Source organism: Alligator mississippiensis, chromosome 2 (assembly GCF_030867095.1).
Source record: "Alligator mississippiensis isolate rAllMis1 chromosome 2, rAllMis1, whole genome shotgun sequence".
NCBI lineage: Eukaryota > Metazoa > Chordata > Crocodylia > Alligatoridae > Alligator > Alligator mississippiensis.
The window spans coordinates 65,390,199-65,409,889 of NC_081825.1; the positions used below are offsets into that span (position 1 = coordinate 65,390,199).

General features: G+C 42.1%; 1 protein-coding gene across 6 annotated transcripts in view; it reads left to right on the forward strand.

Moving 5' to 3' along the window:
* The window catches only part of MICU3 (mitochondrial calcium uptake family member 3), a 117,160-nt gene that overhangs the window by 64,267 nt on the left and 33,202 nt on the right, over nt 1-19,691 (forward strand). For 2 of the 6 annotated variants that reach the window (XM_059721784.1, XM_059721785.1), the window contains exons 7-9: nt 9,682-9,753; nt 12,062-12,100; nt 17,908-18,003. In XM_059721784.1, coding sequence (XP_059577767.1) covers nt 9,682-9,753; nt 12,062-12,100; nt 17,908-18,003 — 207 coding nt within the window. The remainder of the gene's footprint in view (nt 1-9,681; nt 9,754-12,061; nt 12,101-17,907; nt 18,004-19,691) is intronic. The other 4 variants (XM_059721786.1, XM_059721788.1, XM_059721787.1 and 1 more) reach the window with 2 other exon arrangements.

Consider the following 19,691-nt stretch of genomic DNA (forward strand, 5'->3'; position numbering starts at 1 on the left):
TCCTTGTCTTTCCCACTTGTGCTGCTTAAGAACAGAGTTCCCGAGTGAAATCACAGGTATGTATCATTTACCTTTGGGAGCTGGCTTTTTCAGCCTTTATCCTCCTGAACATCAAGTGCAAGTTGCAACGTGGTCTCACTTTTACCTTCCTTTTAAGTCCTTTTCCTCTCTAATCCAAGTGCACCTTCCTGAGTCTGCAAGAACAGCAAAACAAAACCCCAGACCATGCACCAGTTTGGCCCTATGAGGAAGGTTTCTTCCTGATACCCAAAAACAGATTCAGTCACACTCAGAGCAATAAAAATGACACAATCTTGATATAGATATATCTATCTGTCTTGATATACCTTGTGGGGGAAGGGTAGGAGTGGGTAGCTAGAGCAAGAGAATTGGAAAACATGGTCAAACTGGGGAATGGCAATTAGAGCTGGCCTTATGGAAAATGGTACACTGGGCAAACCTGCATTTTGCACCCCCCACCCCTGACATCCACCTCTGCAGGCAGAGGCAGGTAGGGGGCAGGAGTCCCCACCCCACTCTGGCCCTGCTTCTGTGCCCCAGGCCCTCCCTCTGAGGTCAGGGGATGATGGCAGGACTGGGAAGGTGGCTACCCACAGGGCAGGTTGGGACCAGGCTTGGTTGCACAGCTGCCCCAGGAGGGGAACACTCAGCCTGGTCCTGCATTGGAGAGCCATGCATGCTGTGCCCCTGTCCAGATTTCCCGCCAAGCTCATCATGTCCTCCAGCCCCACCCGAGTCAAGGCGGGACCCTGCTGTGCCTGTGTATGGATGGAGTATGTGCATGCGCATATGTGTGGGTGGCAGCAGCGGTCCCTCAGAGTAGAGGATGTCCATCAGGCTTGATGGGTCTTCAGGGGACTGAGGAGCCCAATTCTGAATGCACACATTCTTTGGCAATAGGGGCATATTGTTGTGCGGGGGAGTAGGATTTGCAGCCCTGCATTGGTCTCCTTCTTCTTCCTCTGCCACCGTTTCGCCTCAGTATTGAGTTGTTGGGCCTCAAAGTGGCGTGTGCCTTGGTGAACCAGGTGGCACCACACCAAACATTTAGCATTTTGCTCCTCCCAACCATTGGTTTCGGTGCCTCTGTGCTTGAGGGTGACCTTGAGCATGTCTTTGTACCGTTTCCTTTGGCCACCCTTTGAGCGTTGGCCAACAGAGAGCTGGGAGAAGAGAATCTGGTGAGGGAGGCAGTTCTTGGACATCTGGATGCAGTGGCCTGTCCATTGGAGTTGATTTCTCAAGAGCAAGGCTTGGATACTGGTGGATGCAGCTTCGTGGAGGATGCTAGCGCTGGTCTGATGGTCCTCCCATTTGAGGAGGATTCCTCAATCCCCAGGATTCGACGCAAGCACCGCTGCACCACAAGCACCACTGATGAAAGCTCTTGAGGGTCTTGATGTGGCATCAGTAGATGGCCCAGGCTTCGCTGCAGTAGAAGAGGGTTGTCAGCATGACAGCCTTATAAACCAGGACCGTCGTCGACTTCCGAAGATCTCTGTTTTCAAAAACACATTGTCGCAGCTTGAAGGCGGCGGCGCTGGCACAGTTGACCCAGTGCTAGACTTATTCATTAGTGGTAGCCCATTGAGAGAGGTGGCTGCCAAGATATGGAAAGTCCTTCCCGTACTCCAAAGTCTCACCATCTACATAGATAGCACGAGTGAAGTTCAGTTGGCCTGGGGAGGGTTGGTGGAGGATCTTCATCTTGGTGATGTTCAAGGACAGGCCAAGTCTCTTATACAAAGCACTGAAGAGATCTAGGGTAATTTGCACATCCTGTGCAGAGTAAGCCATCACACAACAATTGTCCACAAACTGAAGGTCATGGATGTTCTTAGTGGTGAGTGCCATTTTTGCCTGGAAGCACCCAAAATTGAAAAGCTTCCCATCTGGTCGATACTGGATACTGACACCAGATGGTAGATCATTTTGAATAAGGTGGACGATGACAGTCAGATAGATGGTGAACAGGGTGGGGGCAATAACGCAACCTTGTTTGACTCTGGTCCGGAGGCGGAAGGTGTTGATTTCAGATCTTTCACTCAGGACGGTGGCAGTCATATTGTCATGCAGGAGTCTCAGCATGGTGACAAACTTCAGCGGGCAGGCAAGGCATTGGAGGATGGTCCACAGAGCTTCATGATTTAAATAACTGAATGCCTTGGTCAGGTCAATGAAGGCGAACAGTTCTTGATTTTGCTTCCGACATTTTTCTTGGATCTGCCTGGCAACGAAAACCATGTCTGCAGAGCCCCAGGATGGTCGGAAGCCACACTGGGTTTCCAGAAAGATCTCGGCAACAGGACGAAGGTGGTTCAGGAGGATGTGGGCCAGGATCTTACCTGCAATGGACCCGTACCTCCTGATGATGACACCCTGAGAAGTCACCCACGTCCCCCACCTCTAAGGCTGGCTCTGATGGCATTACACAAGAGGTGATCCTGCACCTCCTTCCCCAAGCCAATGGAAATAAGAATGAAGAGGTCATATCCCTTATTCGTCACACATGTGCTTTCACAGTCCTGTCCTTCTCTCACTGACACCTGTGGGCTCTGTTTATGGTCTTTGTCATGCACTCAAAATCCCTTTCCAATCTCCCCATCCTATTGAATCTGTTGGAAGGGGCTTTTTCAGACAGTGGATATATTTGTCATCTGCTGTTAAAGAATACTAATTAAATTTATTTAGGGCAAAGCTGACTGTAACTGCTGTTTTTGACCCCTTCAGAATTCCAAACTAAAACTAGTCTTTTAAAGTATGGTGCAAAAAAAAAAAAAGTCAAAGTCAAAAATGTGCTTGAGTATAAGCAAATAAAACTTGATTGTTGCTGTACCTACATCAGATAGACGGCTTCTTGGTCCATTTTAAACCTTTGCAAAGTAGTTTTCAATAAACAATATCAATTATCTTAAAAGTACAAAAGATAATAGCAAATGGTTACAGTATAAGTTTAAAAAATTGTGACTTTCTAATCTGTAATGCAAGACAAATTAACACTTCATTACATTCAGTTGCAGAAAGAGCATATGTCAAGAAAGGAATTACAGCTTGCTTAATTTTTCTGGATACAGCACCAAAGCTTCAATATTTTTGTAAACTAATTCCTCAGGCGTGTTAGCTTTTTCTCTTTGCTTATGTCATAGGGGTGAGGTCCGGGAACAGAAGGATTTTGTTCCCTTGATACAGGAGACCTTGTTTTGCTCCTTTCAACAGTCAATCCCATTATTCCATTTCAGACAATGTTCCTATGAAAGTACTCCCAGATTTATTCACATTCACTGTTCTACTCATTGGTATCCTGTAGCACATTTGCTGCACAAAAGGTCTGTTTCCAGAAGTTCAGCAAGAGCTTTAGTGATGAATGCAACAGGATCCTGCTCCCTCTGTATGTGAGGTAGGGAAAATCCATCCCAGGATGCATTACATGTTTTTCAGATCTCATTTGGTTTTTCAGTTATCACCACTCTTCTCTCCTACTTGATGGCTTGTCACTACACTTTTCACAAAGTATTTCCTTTCCACCCCTGCCTCTATATTTAACTTAATCTTCCTTTCCACAGTTTTAGGGTGCAATTCAACGCACTCCTTGTATAAAATCTAGGCCAGTAAACTTAGGCAAGGGTTCTTCTATTTTGTCTCAAGAGATGTTATGCAGAGGACATTGTAATTTGTCCCATTTAAGTTGTAGAAAGCCAGGATAGGGAAATAATTTCTACCTTCAAAAATAAAGAGAGGACATGGAAAATATTACTGTCTACATCTGTCTCAGCTATCTCTGAAACCTACCACATGAGAGGTGCTTCGGGAATTTTATGGTAATATTCCTCAAGTCATTAGTTCTTTATTTAAATTCTATTATAATTATTTATCTAATTCTGTCTACATCTTAGCAGTACAACTTACACATTTTTAAAAATAATTTTCTGTTATTTATCTGTTTTCTATAGGTGTAGCAAGGATTTTTTGGTGATACCTTTAACTATATAGTTGGAGAGATGTTATACAAACTTTTGGACACAAAGTGCCCTTCCTCAGGCCTCTGCATATGCTTAGGAAGTAGATGTCACTGAATAGTCTGGCTTCTCTTCTCTTCAAAATTAAGAAAATAGCTATTTTCCGTGGTAAAGAGTGAATTTCAATATCCTTCATGTTTTAGCAAATTTGGAGTATTATTTGAGCTGTCCCTGTCCAGGAAATATGAGGCAAGGATCTTTTTTTGGTCCAGCTGTATGGTTGGGAAAGATATTAGACAAGCTTTCAGGCACAAAGTGCTTTTCCTCAGGTCACCATTAAATATTGAAATATGGAATATAAAATTAAAAATAATAAATAATACCTACACTTACTCTAGTAATTGAATTTAAATCATGCCTGGACTATACTATATTACATTAATGTTGTTCATTTCTAGGTTGCTGTTTTGAATGCAGTTCAGCATTTTGAGTAAAATTGCAATGCCCTTGATTCTGTAGTTCACAGTACTTACTGTTGTGCCTGTGCAGTGCATTTGTATGAGCTGGACATATCTACACATGCAATTAATATGAAGCTATAAACTCTAGAGTGTATTGCTTCACTGCAACTCTGGAGCTTATTGCACCATTTGAACGTGTGTCTGGGAGCAATAAACTCCAGAACAATAAACTCTGGGGTTTATTGCTGTTTGAATGTGTACCCAGGAGCGCAGCATATTGAACGAGGGTGGAGCAGCCCCAGCTGGCAGGGAGCCTGTTCAGTCTGCCATCCTGGGGCTTCTCCCCCAACTCAACATACTGCGGAGGGGCTGGCTGGTGCACAAGGATACTTCAGTTTAGGGCTAGCCAGCAGGCAGCCACGACACTGAAGCACCTTCGTGTCCCAGCCAGCCAGGGCAATGTCTACACAGACACTGCTGCAGAGATTTTTACTCTGCAGCAAGATAGTACTTATTTATAATAATCATATAATAATATAATAATAGTAATTGATAGTACTTATCCTGCTGCAGAGTAAATTAGTTTACCACAGGCTAATAGGGGCGCACCTGTACATGCCAAGATGCTGACTGTGCAGCTAATTACTATACTAGAAGGTGCCCACAGGGCGGAGCGTGGTGAACATCTCATGTAGAAACACCCACTAAATTGCAATATCAGGCTTAAATTGGCCCTGTCTAATTTCTAATAGCCAAAAATCCTAATCTCTGAAATAACCACCAAATAACTGGCATCTTTTGTGTCGGTCTCAGTTTAGAAGCTAAAAAGTGAATGTATGTGATTGCTAAAGTAATATATGTAGAACATTTTTTTTTATGAGACTGAATTACATTTTATGGAGATGTTAGGCATCATTGGCTGCATCCAGACATGTCAGCAGCACCACATACTACACATTCAGATGTTTTCTGCACTGCAGGATAGCAGGGGGGGCTGAGTCCAGGAGATCCCAGGGTCAAAAAAGCCTACTCTCTTACACACACACACACACACACACACACACAAAGTGGGGCAGCGCATGTGGGGACAGTACGTGCCACCCAAAACCAGAGCCTGGCCAGCCAAAGATTCATAGATGTTAGGGTCAGAAAGGACCTGAGTAGATCATCGAGTCCAACCCCCTGCATAGGCAGGAAAGAGTATTGGGTTTAGATGACCCCAGCTAGATGCCTATCTAACCTCCTTTTGAAGACCCCCAGGGTAGGGGAGAGCACCATCTCCCTTGGGAGCCCATTCCAGACCTTGGCCACTCGAACTGAGAAGAAGTTCTTCCTAATGTCCAGTCTAAATCTGCTCTCTGCTAGCTTGTGGCCATTATTTCTTGTAACCCCCGGGGGTGCCTTGGTGAATAAAACCTCACCAATTCCCTTCTGTGCCCCCATGATGAACTTATAGGCAGCCACAAGGTTGTCTCTCAACCTTCTCATGCGGAGGCTAAAAAGGTCCAGGTTCTCTAGTCTATCCTCGTAGGGCTTGGCCTGCAAGCCCTTAACCATACGAGTGGCCCTTCTCTGGACCCTCTCCAGGTTATCTGCATCCCTCTTGAAGTGCGATGCCCAGAATTGCACGCAGTATTCCAACTGCGGTCTGACCGGCACCCGATAGAGGGGAAGTATCACCTCCTTGGATCTGTTCGTCATGCATCTGCTGATGCACGATAAAGTGCCATTAGCTTTTCTGATGGCTTCGTCACACTGCCAACTCATGTTCATCTTGGAGTCCACTAGCACTCCAAGATCCCTTTCCGCTTCTGTGCCACCCAGCAGGTCATTTCCTAGGCAGTAGGTATGCTGGACATTTTTCCTCCCTAGGTGCAGCACTTTGATTTCTCCTTGTTGAATTGCATTCTGTTGTTTTCTTCCCATTTGTCCAACCTATCCAGGTCTGCTTGTAGCTGTTCCCTGCCCTCCAGCGTGTCCACTTCTCCCCACAGTTTTGTGTCATCCGCAAACTTGGACAGAGTACACTTCACTCCCTCGTCCAAGTCGCTGATGAAGACATTGAAGAGTATCGGTCCAAGGACCGAGCCCTGCGGGACCCCACTGCCCACACCCTTCCAGGTTGAAACCGACCCATCCACTATGACTCTCTGGGTGTGACCCTCTAGCCAATTCGCCACCCACCGGACTGTGTAGTCGTCCAAGTCACAGCCTCTTAACTTGTTCACCAGTATGGGGTGGGATACCGTATCGAAGGCCTTTCTGAAGTCTAAGTATACGACATCCACCCCTACTGCGTCCAGGCGTTTTGTTACCTGGTCATAAAAAGAGACTAGATTAGTCAGGCACGATCTGCCTGCTACAGACCCGTGCTGGTTTCCCCTCAGCATAATTTGTCCTGCCGGGCTCTCGCAAATGTGAGCCTTGATCATTTTTCAAAGACTTTGCCAAGGATGGAGGTGAGACTGACTGGCCTATAGTTGCCCGGGTCCTCCTTCCTCCCCTTCTTGAAAATGGGGACCACATTGGCCCTTTTCCAGTCCTCCGGGACTTGGCCCGTGCGCCACGAGCGTTCAAATATTCCCGCCAGTGGCTGTGCAGTGACGTCAGCCTGTGCCTTCAGCACCCTCGGATGGAGCTCATCCGGGCCTGCCGACTTAAAGGCATCCAGTTCCTCCAATTGACTCTGCACTATCTCAGGGTCTACGCATGGTAGTCTGGTCCCTTCCGCCGGCAGCATCAGCAGTTCTTCTTTGAGGGGGTGCACTGCTAGTCTCAGGGGGTGCATTGCCAATGCCCAAATCCATATTTTTCCAAGATTTAAATGAAACACCACTAGATAAATAGATGGTGTTTACCACAATATATATAGTGGTGTTTCATTTTAAATCACCAAAAAATATGGATTTGGGCTTACTTTTTTTAACTGAAAATTGGGGATTTTTTAAAAATCAGTGAAAACCAGGACCCCTGATATTCAGAGATATTTGGCAGACAGTATATAATTTTTTTCTTTTTTCCAATTACAGAGTTCATTATGTGTTCTCCCTATCAGTCTTTGATACGATTTATTTAATAACATTTATAACAATTTTAAAGGTATAGGAGTTGGATTTTTGTTTGTTTTTTTATGACATAAGAGGCTTGTTGCCAAGAAACCTATGGTCTGACAAACATTCCCAGGCGTCATCGTGAAAGTGAATGCACCCCCGCAACTACCATGATCTTTAATGGGAAGTTGCAAGTGCTTGTTCCATTACAGGAAAAGGGGGTGTGTCTACATGTGCAAGTGCCACGGCATTGGGTCCTCAGGGATGGGGGTAATGACCCTAGGGCTCTGTGACAGTGCCTGCTCTGTCCTGTGGGCACCTTCTAGTCTCACCTACCATGTCTTGTTGGTTGAAATAATAAGCTAGGAGGCTGCCCACGAGTTTGTGTAGTCATGGTCCTAATGAACCCCACTAGACTTGGCTGATCTTGGATCCCTTGCTGGGTCTCACTCAAAGTGAGTGCCTCCTGAGACACCCTAAGCCTTATGGGCTCGATGTGTGGCTCCAAAGCCACCCCTTTACCATGCCCCTTGCCTCACAGATTGTATTTAAATGTTGTCTCTTGATGAGGCTGCAGTCTAGCTCAGCCTCCTGTCATACAGGCCCCAGTAGCTGCACCCTCTGGTGCTGGGGTCTCTTCACCCCCTGTAGCGGCACCCTCTGATGCTGGAGCTCTACATGGTAGTGTGCCCCAATGAGGCTTCCTTCTCCCCAGTTAGCCTCATCCCAGTCCACCAGTTCAAATGACAACATAAATACTTGCCCCTGGGCTATAACATAACAACAATAACATTGGAAGACACACTCTTCCCCTTTAAGGAGGCAAGCTTCTCTCTCAGCAGTGTGAGCTTCCTAGCCCCAGATACTTCAGGAGCTCCTACAACCCATTAGTCTTACCAGCAGCAGAATAGGTAACCAAGCATCTTTGAGTAGCATTTCTTTCCCCCAACTGCTAACAGAGAACTAACCCCCTGCCAGCCCCAGCCCTGGGCCTTATATGTGCCCAGTGCACTGTTTCCTGTCAGCTGACCAGGTGCAGGTGCCATCTAATACCCTCACTAGCCTACTGCCAAGGCAACCTGCCCCTGTGCAGTCCTGCCTAGCTCTCAGGGCTCCCTAGCTAAGCTGCCTCTGCTCTTGAAGGAGCAGGCACACCTTTGTGCCCTGCAACAGCAAGTAATGCTGGATCAGTTTACTCTAGAGTAAATTATTCAGGAGTAAACTGAACCAGGCACACAGTTACACGTGCAGAGATTTGGGAGCAGATTTGCATGGGGGACTGCTGCATGGGGGTCCTGCACCAGTCCCCTGCAGCAGCCAAGGGGAGCTCTAGGCTGCCCCTGGGTGCTAGCCCAGGAACTGGCAGGGAGCATGGGGCCAGGAGACAGCTGTCTCCTGGTGGGGGCTGGGATATTGCACCCTGCCCCTAAGAGCTGCCTGCTGCCAGGGTGGGCTTTACAATGTCCCCCTGCCTTGGCATCAGGGAGCTCCAGGCCCTGTGATTGCAGAGCTCAGGATAGGAAATAAGAATTTCCCAGCCCAGGCCTTGTGAACATGGAGTAGGGGCTGTGTGCTCCCTGCTGCCAGAGCAGAGGGACATTGTCCCTGCCTGGGCTCCCGTGGCAGAACCTGCCCTGGCAGCAGGCAGCTCCAAGGGGCAAGGAGCAATCTCCCACTCCCTGCTGCCTGGTTGACCAGGAGCAAATGTGCTTCCAGTCAGGCGTCTACATGTACACTACTGTACAGTAAGTAATAGAGAGTATATTTGCTATTTGTATTTACAAGTAGCAGATTTACTTGCAATGAGATAAATAAATAGGATGTAAAACTCTGGGTCCCTTGCTGCCTGTGTTCAAATCTACATTCTCAAATATGGCTGCTATTTTATTTGAAAACATTCTTCTAGTTGCCACTTCTGTATGGGAGAGAAGGAAATGAGGAAAGCAGGAGCTTAGAAGGTGGAAATCTGAGTATAAAATAATATGTTTATGGAACATCTGTCTGCCCCTGAGTGTATAGAAATTATATTTTTATTTAGAACTGTTTCTAGTTCTAAGTAAAAGTTTCTAATTCTTAGAACGTTTAGCCTGTTTCATAAACTACTTATCGTGTACGGTACATGATCCAGTTATGGATTGTTGTGTACACACTGTCTCTATCCTGACCTGAAAATAAAATAGATCTATTTTACAGCTACAGGAGATATTCAGAAAGAAAAACGAAAAGCGAGAAAGAAAAGGAGATGAAGAAAAACGTGCAATGCTGGTAAGCATGTGTAAAAGAGTTGCTGTGGTTGCTGGATTTTTTAAGCATAGGCCCAATATTTAGTTATATTTAATTATAATAATGTTTTATTTACTGTTAGTGATAATTTTTTAGGCTTTTACTTTTACAGTACCAAATACTATGTTGGATCGTGTACCTTGTAACACACTGTTTATATAGAGGGAATTTTGGTGTAATTTTGATCCTGGAGTTTAAGGTGCTCCTGAGGTTGTTGTAGGGAAAATATGTGGAATATATGTAACTGTTACTTTAATACATAATTAAGATAGAATTGGATTTAAAAAAAACCCTTGTAGTTAACAAAGTGTGAATACACATATCATTGTAACATTCTGTGAGAGTGAGAGCGTATGATTTTACTGCCAACATAAAAGTTTTGAAAGACCAGCTTCACTCTAACATTTATATTTTTCAGTCCCTCATAAGTTTCTTTAAAAAGTTTGTATACATCTCCTCTTTTTCATGCTTAGTCTCAACACCAATGCTTTCAATGCATTCAAAAAACAATTCTTAATTTAAGAAATCAACTAAGAAGTTATAGTCAAATCGAAACCTATATTTCCAAGTATGTTATTTTTGTTGTTATGAACAGGGGTTGCTTACAAAAACTGTATGTGGCTCTCCAGAAAGACCTGCTGTTAAGCATGTATATGTAGCTCTAAAAAAGTGTAGCCTATTTGAGGTAAAAAGCTACAAAAATTAAGTACTGTGCTTCACCAATACAGGTTGTTTTCAAGTCCTTAGCACATGTAAATCAGTTTTCTTCAAACATAACATCTTTTTGCAGGCTACTGTTGACTACAACCCTTAGCCTGGGATTTGTTCTGTGTATGTGGAAGGCCAACAAGAAATGTAAAATTTGTGGTTTGGTTTTATGAAGTATGAGGACAGCAGCATCAGGGGTTTTGCATCTCTGTGTACCTTGGATAAAATTCAAGTGGCAGTCTTATACCAATCCCAATATGGAAAATGGGTGCAAAACTATCACTTACAAACCCATGGTAAAAAATCCCACAATGTTGAGGGTACCTTTTTATGGCTGCTCTTAATCTGACCATTTGGGATTATAGATTCTAGTTTTTTAAACCTTTTTTATTAATTTTTAATGTTAAAGGCATGTCTGTCTGTCCATGCTGGGACTTTGCTTCCTGGGATTTGGCCTTAAAACAATGGAAATCTTAAATCTTAGAAACTGTTGCATATTTTTAATGATCTAAACCAGAGGTGCTCAAGCCATGGTGCACAGGCCAAATATGGCTCACGGTGCTATGGCATATAGCCAACAGGACTCCCCACAGGTGGGGCAATTTGGTGGTGGGAGAGCAGTGGTACTTAACGTTACCACTTCTCCCTGGCTACCAGATTCCTAAACCTCACATGCTGAGGTCAATGCTGGACTACCCACCCTTCCCTCTACATGGACAGACTGGATACAGGCCCCACATCCTTCTCCCTGCACAGGCAGATCACAGCAGGCCATGCCTTCTCCCCCACCCACATGAGGCTGAGCCTTGTCCCCTCTCTCCCCCATGGGACCAGGTCGCAGCTGAACCAAAACCCCTTCCCTTGTGTGGCTGAATGAAGGCCAGGCTGCCCCCTGGCCCCCTTCATATGGCTGAATCAAGCCCCACCGTGCCCACACTGCATGCCGGATCTGGCCCACCAGATGCATCTGGCCCACAGATGTACTGGGTTCTGCCCATCCAGCCAGTAAGGCAACAATGTTGCACACCATTCACCTTAGCATAAAAAATGCATTCTGCCTTCCTACCAGATGCACATCATTTTCAAATTTTAAAATTGAAACGTTCTCATATCCCCACAAATGGCAAAATCCACAAATAAGGCACTGCGTTCATGAACACAGTCTGTGTTAATGAGTGCAGTGCTCCCAGCAGTGGTTTTGTGGCACATCAGCAGGAGCCTGGCAGCAGCAAGCACAAAGCTCCCAAGGAACTCTGGTAAGTGTTTAAAGTGTATTTAAAATGAGGGTTCGGCATTTGCGAATAATTAAAACCACGAATGCTGAACCCGCAAATAATGATGGTTTCCTGTAAACTGCTCCTTGTAATTTAAGTTTATTATGCTTGGCTCCATATATTTTCTATTTAGAGAATCTTAAATGTGAATTAAAAGACAACAGTTTCCTCTTCACACTTTAAAATAAAAAGGTGAAGATTTCTCAGCACAGATTAAGATTTACTTGTTTTAACCTATTCTGTTGTCTTTCTCTCTTTCTCTTTTCGGCTTCATTCTGAAATATGATGCCCTTTTTGCTGTATGTCAGCGTCTTCAACTGTATGGATATCACACTTCTACTAGCAGTGTATGTACTCTAAATATTTTCTATGTATATAGTCTTCATAAGTGAGATGGAATCATTTTCTGTAACAGTTGTGTCTTTAGCAAGTAAATGACGTTTACAGTTGTAGAATCCTACTCACTTAAAACAGAAGTGATGTTCAAGGCTATAGAAAGTTTCATGGGTTTGGTACAATCATCAAGTAACAGGCTAGCCTGTTCAAAGGTAAGGTGGCTCCCTCTATATAGGTAATAAAGAAAAGGAACAGTTTTGCATCAGTAAGCTTTGGGTAGGGAGACAAATGCATATAAATTAACTTTCCACATCAGTTCTTAAACTAGGTCCTTTCCTTCCCTTAAAACATGAGTCTTTAATAATATCTATATTACCAGCATTAAGTTAATTTTCCATTCAACAGAGAAGAAAAAATCACAGTTATTACTGCTTTATTCTTTGTTTATAAAGTAACAAACAAGTAACCCTTCATTGTAGGATGAAGACTGGGGCTTTTGGGAGGAAGTCTCTGATCCAGATAGAGTTCAAGTTGTTTTATTCTTGATCACCCTTCGTCATGCAAGAAATATTCAGCTTACTTTGGACATCTTTTTCACTTTGGATGAATACCTTCCCAGAGCACAAAAGAGTCTGACTTGTTTAAAAGATCTTCCTTCACTGGCTGACATTAAAAAAGCCAGGGAAGAACCAAACCCTAATTCTTAATGGTAAATATGGGGGCTTTGTTCTTAATGAGCCTGTTTACTATGTTAATTGGACTGGATAAAAGGAGAGGTTGAATTTGTAAACATGAAGCAAAGATTTAAAGCTAGCCACCTAGTTTAGTTTACCATTGCCTTTTGTTAGCTGTGCAATATTAACAAAAATAAATGTCAAGAACTTTTTTCAGGGAACTGAAAACATACCGTATTTACTCAATTTCAAGGTGAGGGGGGTTTTCCCCCTTTAAATGGGGGTGAAGCACCTCATCTCGGAATTGAGTATGAGATGGGTCAGGGGCAGAGCCACAGCTAATGCCTGCCCCAATTGCTCCCCTGCCTGCCTGCCTTTCTCACTACCTACCCTACATCCACACTGTCTGCTTCCTTACTACCTATCCCCCTACTGCCTGTCCCCCACTGCCTCCCCTGCCACCATCCCCCCACTTCCTGCCCATTATTGCTCCCCCATCATCTGCCCTTCTATGTGCGCTGTCTGTCCCCTTCTGTCTGCCCTATTTTTGGCCTCTCTTCATCATGTTCCCCCCCCCCCCCACACACACACACACACACACACACCTGCATTAGTAGATGGTATGAATTTAAGATGATCCTCCAATAATTAGATTCTGTACATGGAAAATTAAAATAAATTTATACATTTCCTATACATGGAATCTAACTATGGGGGATCACCTTAAAGTCAGGGTAATTTTGGATTTGGGTAAGTATGGGAAACGATGAATAGATATGAGAAGGATGTGAGTAAGAAGATTCGTAGATGCTATGGTCGAAAGGGACCTCAACAGATTGTCAAGTCCAACCACCTGCCTAGGCAAGAAAGAGTGGTCAAATGACCCCAGCCAGATGCCTATCCAGCCTTTGGTGCAATGGCCTTTTTATATCATTCTATTCTTACAATTTCTGTATATATCTGTCTTTCCCACATACAGAACTTACGTTAAATAGATCCCTCCTGTATCAGATGATATTCTGAGACTTCTCTAATAGTTGAAACACTATTAATGATCTAAAGTCCTGTGATGTATTTCCATTGACCTTACTAGGCTTCAGATTATGGCCTATGTCCAAATGAAGAAAACCATAGAGCTGTTACCCTATCTTCATATTCTAGATTTATTCCTCTTTTTAATTGTAAGAACATTATTTTTAAACTTCTATCATTTCTATTTCTAGTAAATAATCTATTTATATATTTGCTTTTAGAAAGAGTCATTTCAGTAGAGATTTTAGAAATATTAAAAAAAAAACATTTGTGGGACAAATAATGAAATAAATTTAACTACTAGTGAACATGGACCTGAAATGTAAGCAGTGAATGGTTTTAAATTTCTACCACTGAAACCCAAATTCAAAGATGGTATTAAGCATTTTCATGACATCTGGGAAATTTGATGGTATTCAAGACCCTTTAACACAGTTATAGATGACTTTAAGTAATTTGAATATTTCTTTCTTTTTATTGCATGGTTGTTATTTGGAGCCATGGTCCATACTGTGATGGTATAACAAAACTAGTACAGCATGCACTGCATATGTCTTTTGACTAGTTGAATGCAAACTTATAATTGGTATGTTTGATGAAAGTAAGATGTCAGAAAATGAAATGGTAGTGTAAGAGTGATGTTGTAGCCATGGTGGTCCAGAATTATGCAAGAGGCAAGGATTTCTTAGGGTATAGCTTTTATTGGACCAACTATGTAGTTGGGATAAAGTTAGACAAGCTTTTGAATGTAAGACAAGGAAGAATGTCTTACTTTCAGAAGCTTGTCTAACTTTATTGCAACTACATAGTTGGTCCAATAAAAGTTATCCCTAAAAAATCCTTGCCTCACAAAAAATAAAATGCACACTTTTAAGGTATACTAACTTTTGCAGTGATTGATCAATATTGTCAGCTAAAATAAATGCACCTCTGATAGGAAGAGAGGTAGTTAGGCATATTAGTAAGGCAGGAGGTAGTAAGGGTGGCGCCTAACTGGTTCAGAGAGGCAGGTACTTTCGTAGATAACATCATTATAACATCTGACAAAGTAGGCTGTTGCCTGTACCAGTTATTCTGTAAGGGCTCCTATACAAGTGCAGCGATGCTGCTCCAACACACTGTAATTACAGTACGTGACAGTAGGTTTGATTAATCTGCAGGAAAATGGTAATTACTGTGCTCCAGCAGATATCAGCATCACGTATGTCAGTATTCCTGCACTGAAAAATGGCAGCAGGGCGCTTTAAGCTAAAGCCCATTCGATGAGCTTTAGTTCAAAGCTCCCCACTGACATTTTTCAGCACAGGGATGCTGATACATGTGATGCTCTAAGCTCTTGTAATTAGCGTGGCTCTCAGAGCTGCACTAATTAAAGTGCCCCCCCCCGAGCACATCTATAAATACCCTCAGGTGCCATTTCTAGTAAGATGCAATTCAACTAATAATTTTGACATACATTAAAATTGTACATGTGTTTGACTCATATAGTAATAGCAAGAAAATGTACAAACTGTTCATATATACAAAATTGTAGAATATGGTTTTTATGGATAGATGCATGTAAAAGTTAAACAAAGGGTTTGAACGTGCCAGTGTAATCAGCTTTTACATATGTATAAGAAAGAAGCAGGTACACACCAGAATTCTTCACCAGTGCAACTTGTTTAAATGCAGTGTTGAATCACCTGAGGAAAATTGAGGAGTCAAACAATACCAGGATAGGCATTATGTATGAATCGGTTTATACTGGGGTAACTGTTTAAGGCAAAAAGGCAAATGCTTCCTTCCTGCAACATAATGGTGAGGTGCAAGAATTGGAGCCTACTGGGTAGAGCTACCCTGGAATAATTGCTCATTTGACTCCACCAGATCTTGAGGTATGTAATCCACATCAGTGTATTAAAAAAATATAAAAATTACACTGGTGTAAATGTATCCTGTGTCCAGCCCCAAAGGCCTTAAATACTTTAACCTAATGAAGTAATCTACCCATCGAACTAATCTGCTGCTTCCATTTAGTAGTGAGTGAATCTATTATGGATATTTTCTGGATACAGTATAACCTCATAAATCCGCAATCCTCAAAAATCCTGCACTTCTTAAAAATACACTAGCTCTGGAAGTAGCTGTGGCCAGTCCCGGAGCAGCAGGGTGGGGAGCTTGCATGCAGCAGCTGCCGCCACCATCCACCACCCTGCACTGCCTCTCCAGTTTAAAAAATCCAGAATTTTCACATTTCTGGCAGGTGCTCAGTCCCAAGCATGCCAAATTTATAAAGTTATACTGTACTTTCCATGCTTTTCTCAGTGTTATGTGCTGGATGACCCATGTAAAAATGACTTTGCTTATTACAGAGATTGTATGGTTTGTGTATAATAGATTTAGATTTTGATAGCATAAGTCAGGGTGGCCAACCTGTTGCGCACATGTCACAAGTGGCATGAGCAGAATCTGCACATGCCACATGGAAGATCAGGGAAGGAATAAGCAGCACAGTGGCAGATAGGGCAGGAAGCAGAAAGCAGAATAGCAGATAGGGCTGGGGAAGGGAATCGGAATGGCACCTGAGGAGGGTGTGGGGATTATTTGTGGTGTGTGCGCCAAAAAGGTTGGCCCCCACTAGCATAGATCAACAAAATGCGTAATGCTGTATATTTTGGGTCTTTTGTTAGCTAAAAATCTTATGCCACATAGCATGATTCCAGAAATTTGTTTTCTTGTACAAAATGTGTGTGGAATATTTTAAAAACTTGCATAAAAATAGGAGGTTAGACATAATTTGCTAAATATATAAGTTTAGACTCACAGTTTTGTTTTTTTTATAGAAAACAACATGATTTATTCTTGTTCTTTTTGTCGTATGTATATTTCTAAAATTGTACTTCTCAGAGATAATATACACTATACAAGGTTGGGATCTAAACTAACTTAAAGATTGTCCTGTATGTCATTACATGAAAAAAATTACTATTTTTTGAAGCATATAATTGAAGATTATTTTGTTCAGGCAAAAGTTCTGGGCACTATAATGCCCAGAAATGCTTCAACCAAAAGATTTTCTATATTCTTTTCTGTGTTTTTTCAATAGAGCAACACATTGGGTTGGTATTCAAACATTGTTATTGATTCTTTATAATTAAGAGAAAACATATGTTTTCAGAGACACGGTATTTGTAATTTATGGCAGTATAAATTATTTAATGTTTGACAATATATGATGACCAAAAATAACAAAAATAAGGATTTTTCCTACTTGTATTTGGAAGACTGAATTTATTCCCAATCTTTGTCTCTCATATCTATTCTGACAAGACCAGAGAGCCCTGAAATAATAGCAGCTCTAACCAACTTAGAACCATTGTGGTTCTTTAAGGTCTTTAAGGTTACTTGTACTTGGTTAAAAAGGATAAAATGTATTTGTATGGGGCATTTATAGGTGGTGGCAAAGTGGGGAACAAAATGTTAGAGTTTCTCAGGCTTCCAGAAATCATTTTGAGCACTTAAATGACAAAAAGATACGGATGTATTCTTTGGGAAAAATTAACAGCTCTGTCTTTCAAGTAGAGCACATAATAAATTGCATCCCTGGACAGCCATAATCAAGTGTATAACCTAGAATTAAACATAGGACTTAATGGGCTTGACTGATATTTTTTAACGCCACAAGGTATAATTGATCTGTTAAGTTGTATGTAACTATTATATAGTGCCTTTGATGTTTATATTTGAAAAATAAGAAAACAAGCCTAATGTCACAAGCAACAGTTTAGGTACTAATACAGTTCCAAAAATAGCTTAAAAAATTCTAACTGTATTTTCATCAATATATCCTCACTTTCCTCAGCATTACTCTATCAAAACAATGTCTGGTGATCCTTCTTGCAAAGCCACATTGTGTCATAAGGAAATAGCTATCAATACCATTACGCATTTGAAACGCCTTTGGTTTATAAGCAGTGTGATATAATACTCTTCTTTGTACAGGAAAAAAACACAAGGATAAACTCCTGCTTTTGAAGATTAGTTAGAAAAGATTTTAAAGTGTGTAAGCTGTTGTTTTTTATGATTGCTTCTTGGTTTTCAAACAGTTGTACTTCTTGAAACTTCTACAGGTACTTAAAACAGAAGGAGAGGAACATGCCCCCAGAAGCTATTGGGATACACTGAGACGTAGCACAAGCCAAGCACTCTTTTCGGACCTTGCAGAGGTATATTATTGCCTCTATCTGGTCCATGAATAATTGCCATTTTATTTCCCTTTGTTATGTTTCCTCCAGTTTTATGGATCTTATTTCTTTCCTTTACTTCTTTTAGTAGTATTTTTTTAACCAGCATTTATTAAAAGTTGTCATCTAAATTAGTATTGCTCCATTCATTGTGCTTATTCAAAGTTGTAATATTTCTAATTAGGTAGCTTTTCCTTTAGTCAGCATTAGAAGATCAAGTCCTGTGTGCTACACCCTTCCTCTAAGATATTTTTATATTATTAATAAATACATTCTTTCACAGTACATCAGACAGTTAGGAACTCTTTGGTCATTTGGGGCTTGATCCTGTGAAGTGAATAATAAGAACTGAGGGCACTTAATTCTTATCCAATTCCAGCCCTTAAACTTGTCTACTTACCATTTTAAAACAAATCATCTTTTAAGACGGTAATGTAGGTAGTTCTGTAGACTATGAGAGAAAAACGTAAGACTGGAAGGGACTCATTGAGGCATCAAGTCTGTTTCCCTGATATATGCAACTGTGTCATAGGGTCATAGGAAAGTAGGGCTAGAAGGGACCTCACAAGATCATCTAGTCTAGCCCCTGCTCAAGGTAGGATCATCCCAAACTAAACCACCCCTTTGTTGCACCTTGAAGCCATTGCTTCTAGTCCTGTCCCCTATGACCACAGAGAAAAACACAACTCCATCCTCTCTACACACTCCAAATCAGGAATTGGGGTGGTAAGGACACTCTAGCAATGCCCACCACCACTGCTCTCCGTCTCTCTCATGCTGTCAAAAGTTGGGCAGGGGTGTCTGAAGAGTAGCCTTACAGTCATACCACCAGATGCGGAGTGTCCAGAGTCAGAGCAGGTGTGGGTCTTATTTTCAAGTGCAACATCAGGAGTAATGTAGACCCTGTATAGGCATACTCTTAGTTTCCTCTCATCACATAAACCTTGATTCTGTCAAGTCATCCTAGTTGCCTTTCTCAGCATCTATTTGTTTGAGTTTATATTTCATGAGTACAGATGACCACAATTTCATACAGTGCTCCAGATGAGCATAATACTTCTCTATCTCTGTTAAAAAAATATATTCCATCTGAAACATCCTAGTCCTAATGAGTAGTTTATAATGTTTGTGTGTTCAGCTAGTACACCCAGATTCCTCTCTCTCTCTGTTATTTCCAATTGACAAATTCCTGGCTAAATTCTTAGCATTAGCCCCTGAATGTAACAGGGCTTGTCTACACATGCCCCTACGGTGCCATTGTTACTGTGCCGTCATTAAATACTTCCTTTTGGAAGTACTAAATGGTGGCACAGTAACCGCCTGTACTGCACCATGCCAGTGGCGCATGGTTATTTTTAGTCGCTATGTTGCCATAGTAACACATTATAGAGAGGGAGTGAATTGCTTCGGTGATGTAGCTGTGGCATCACAGGTTGTGCCCAGTGATGCTACGGCAATGTAGCATCTCATGTAGATGTGCCAACAAGGATTTAAGATTAGTATTCTATAGATGTATTTAATATAAACTCTTCCAAAGAAGCAGCAACTGGATACATTATTGGATGTGTATTGTATGGAGATATATAATAGCCTGCAGAAATTAGTTTATCAGTAGCTAAGTTCAACGTTCATAGTTTCATAGAAGTTAGGGACTGGAAGGGACCTCAGGG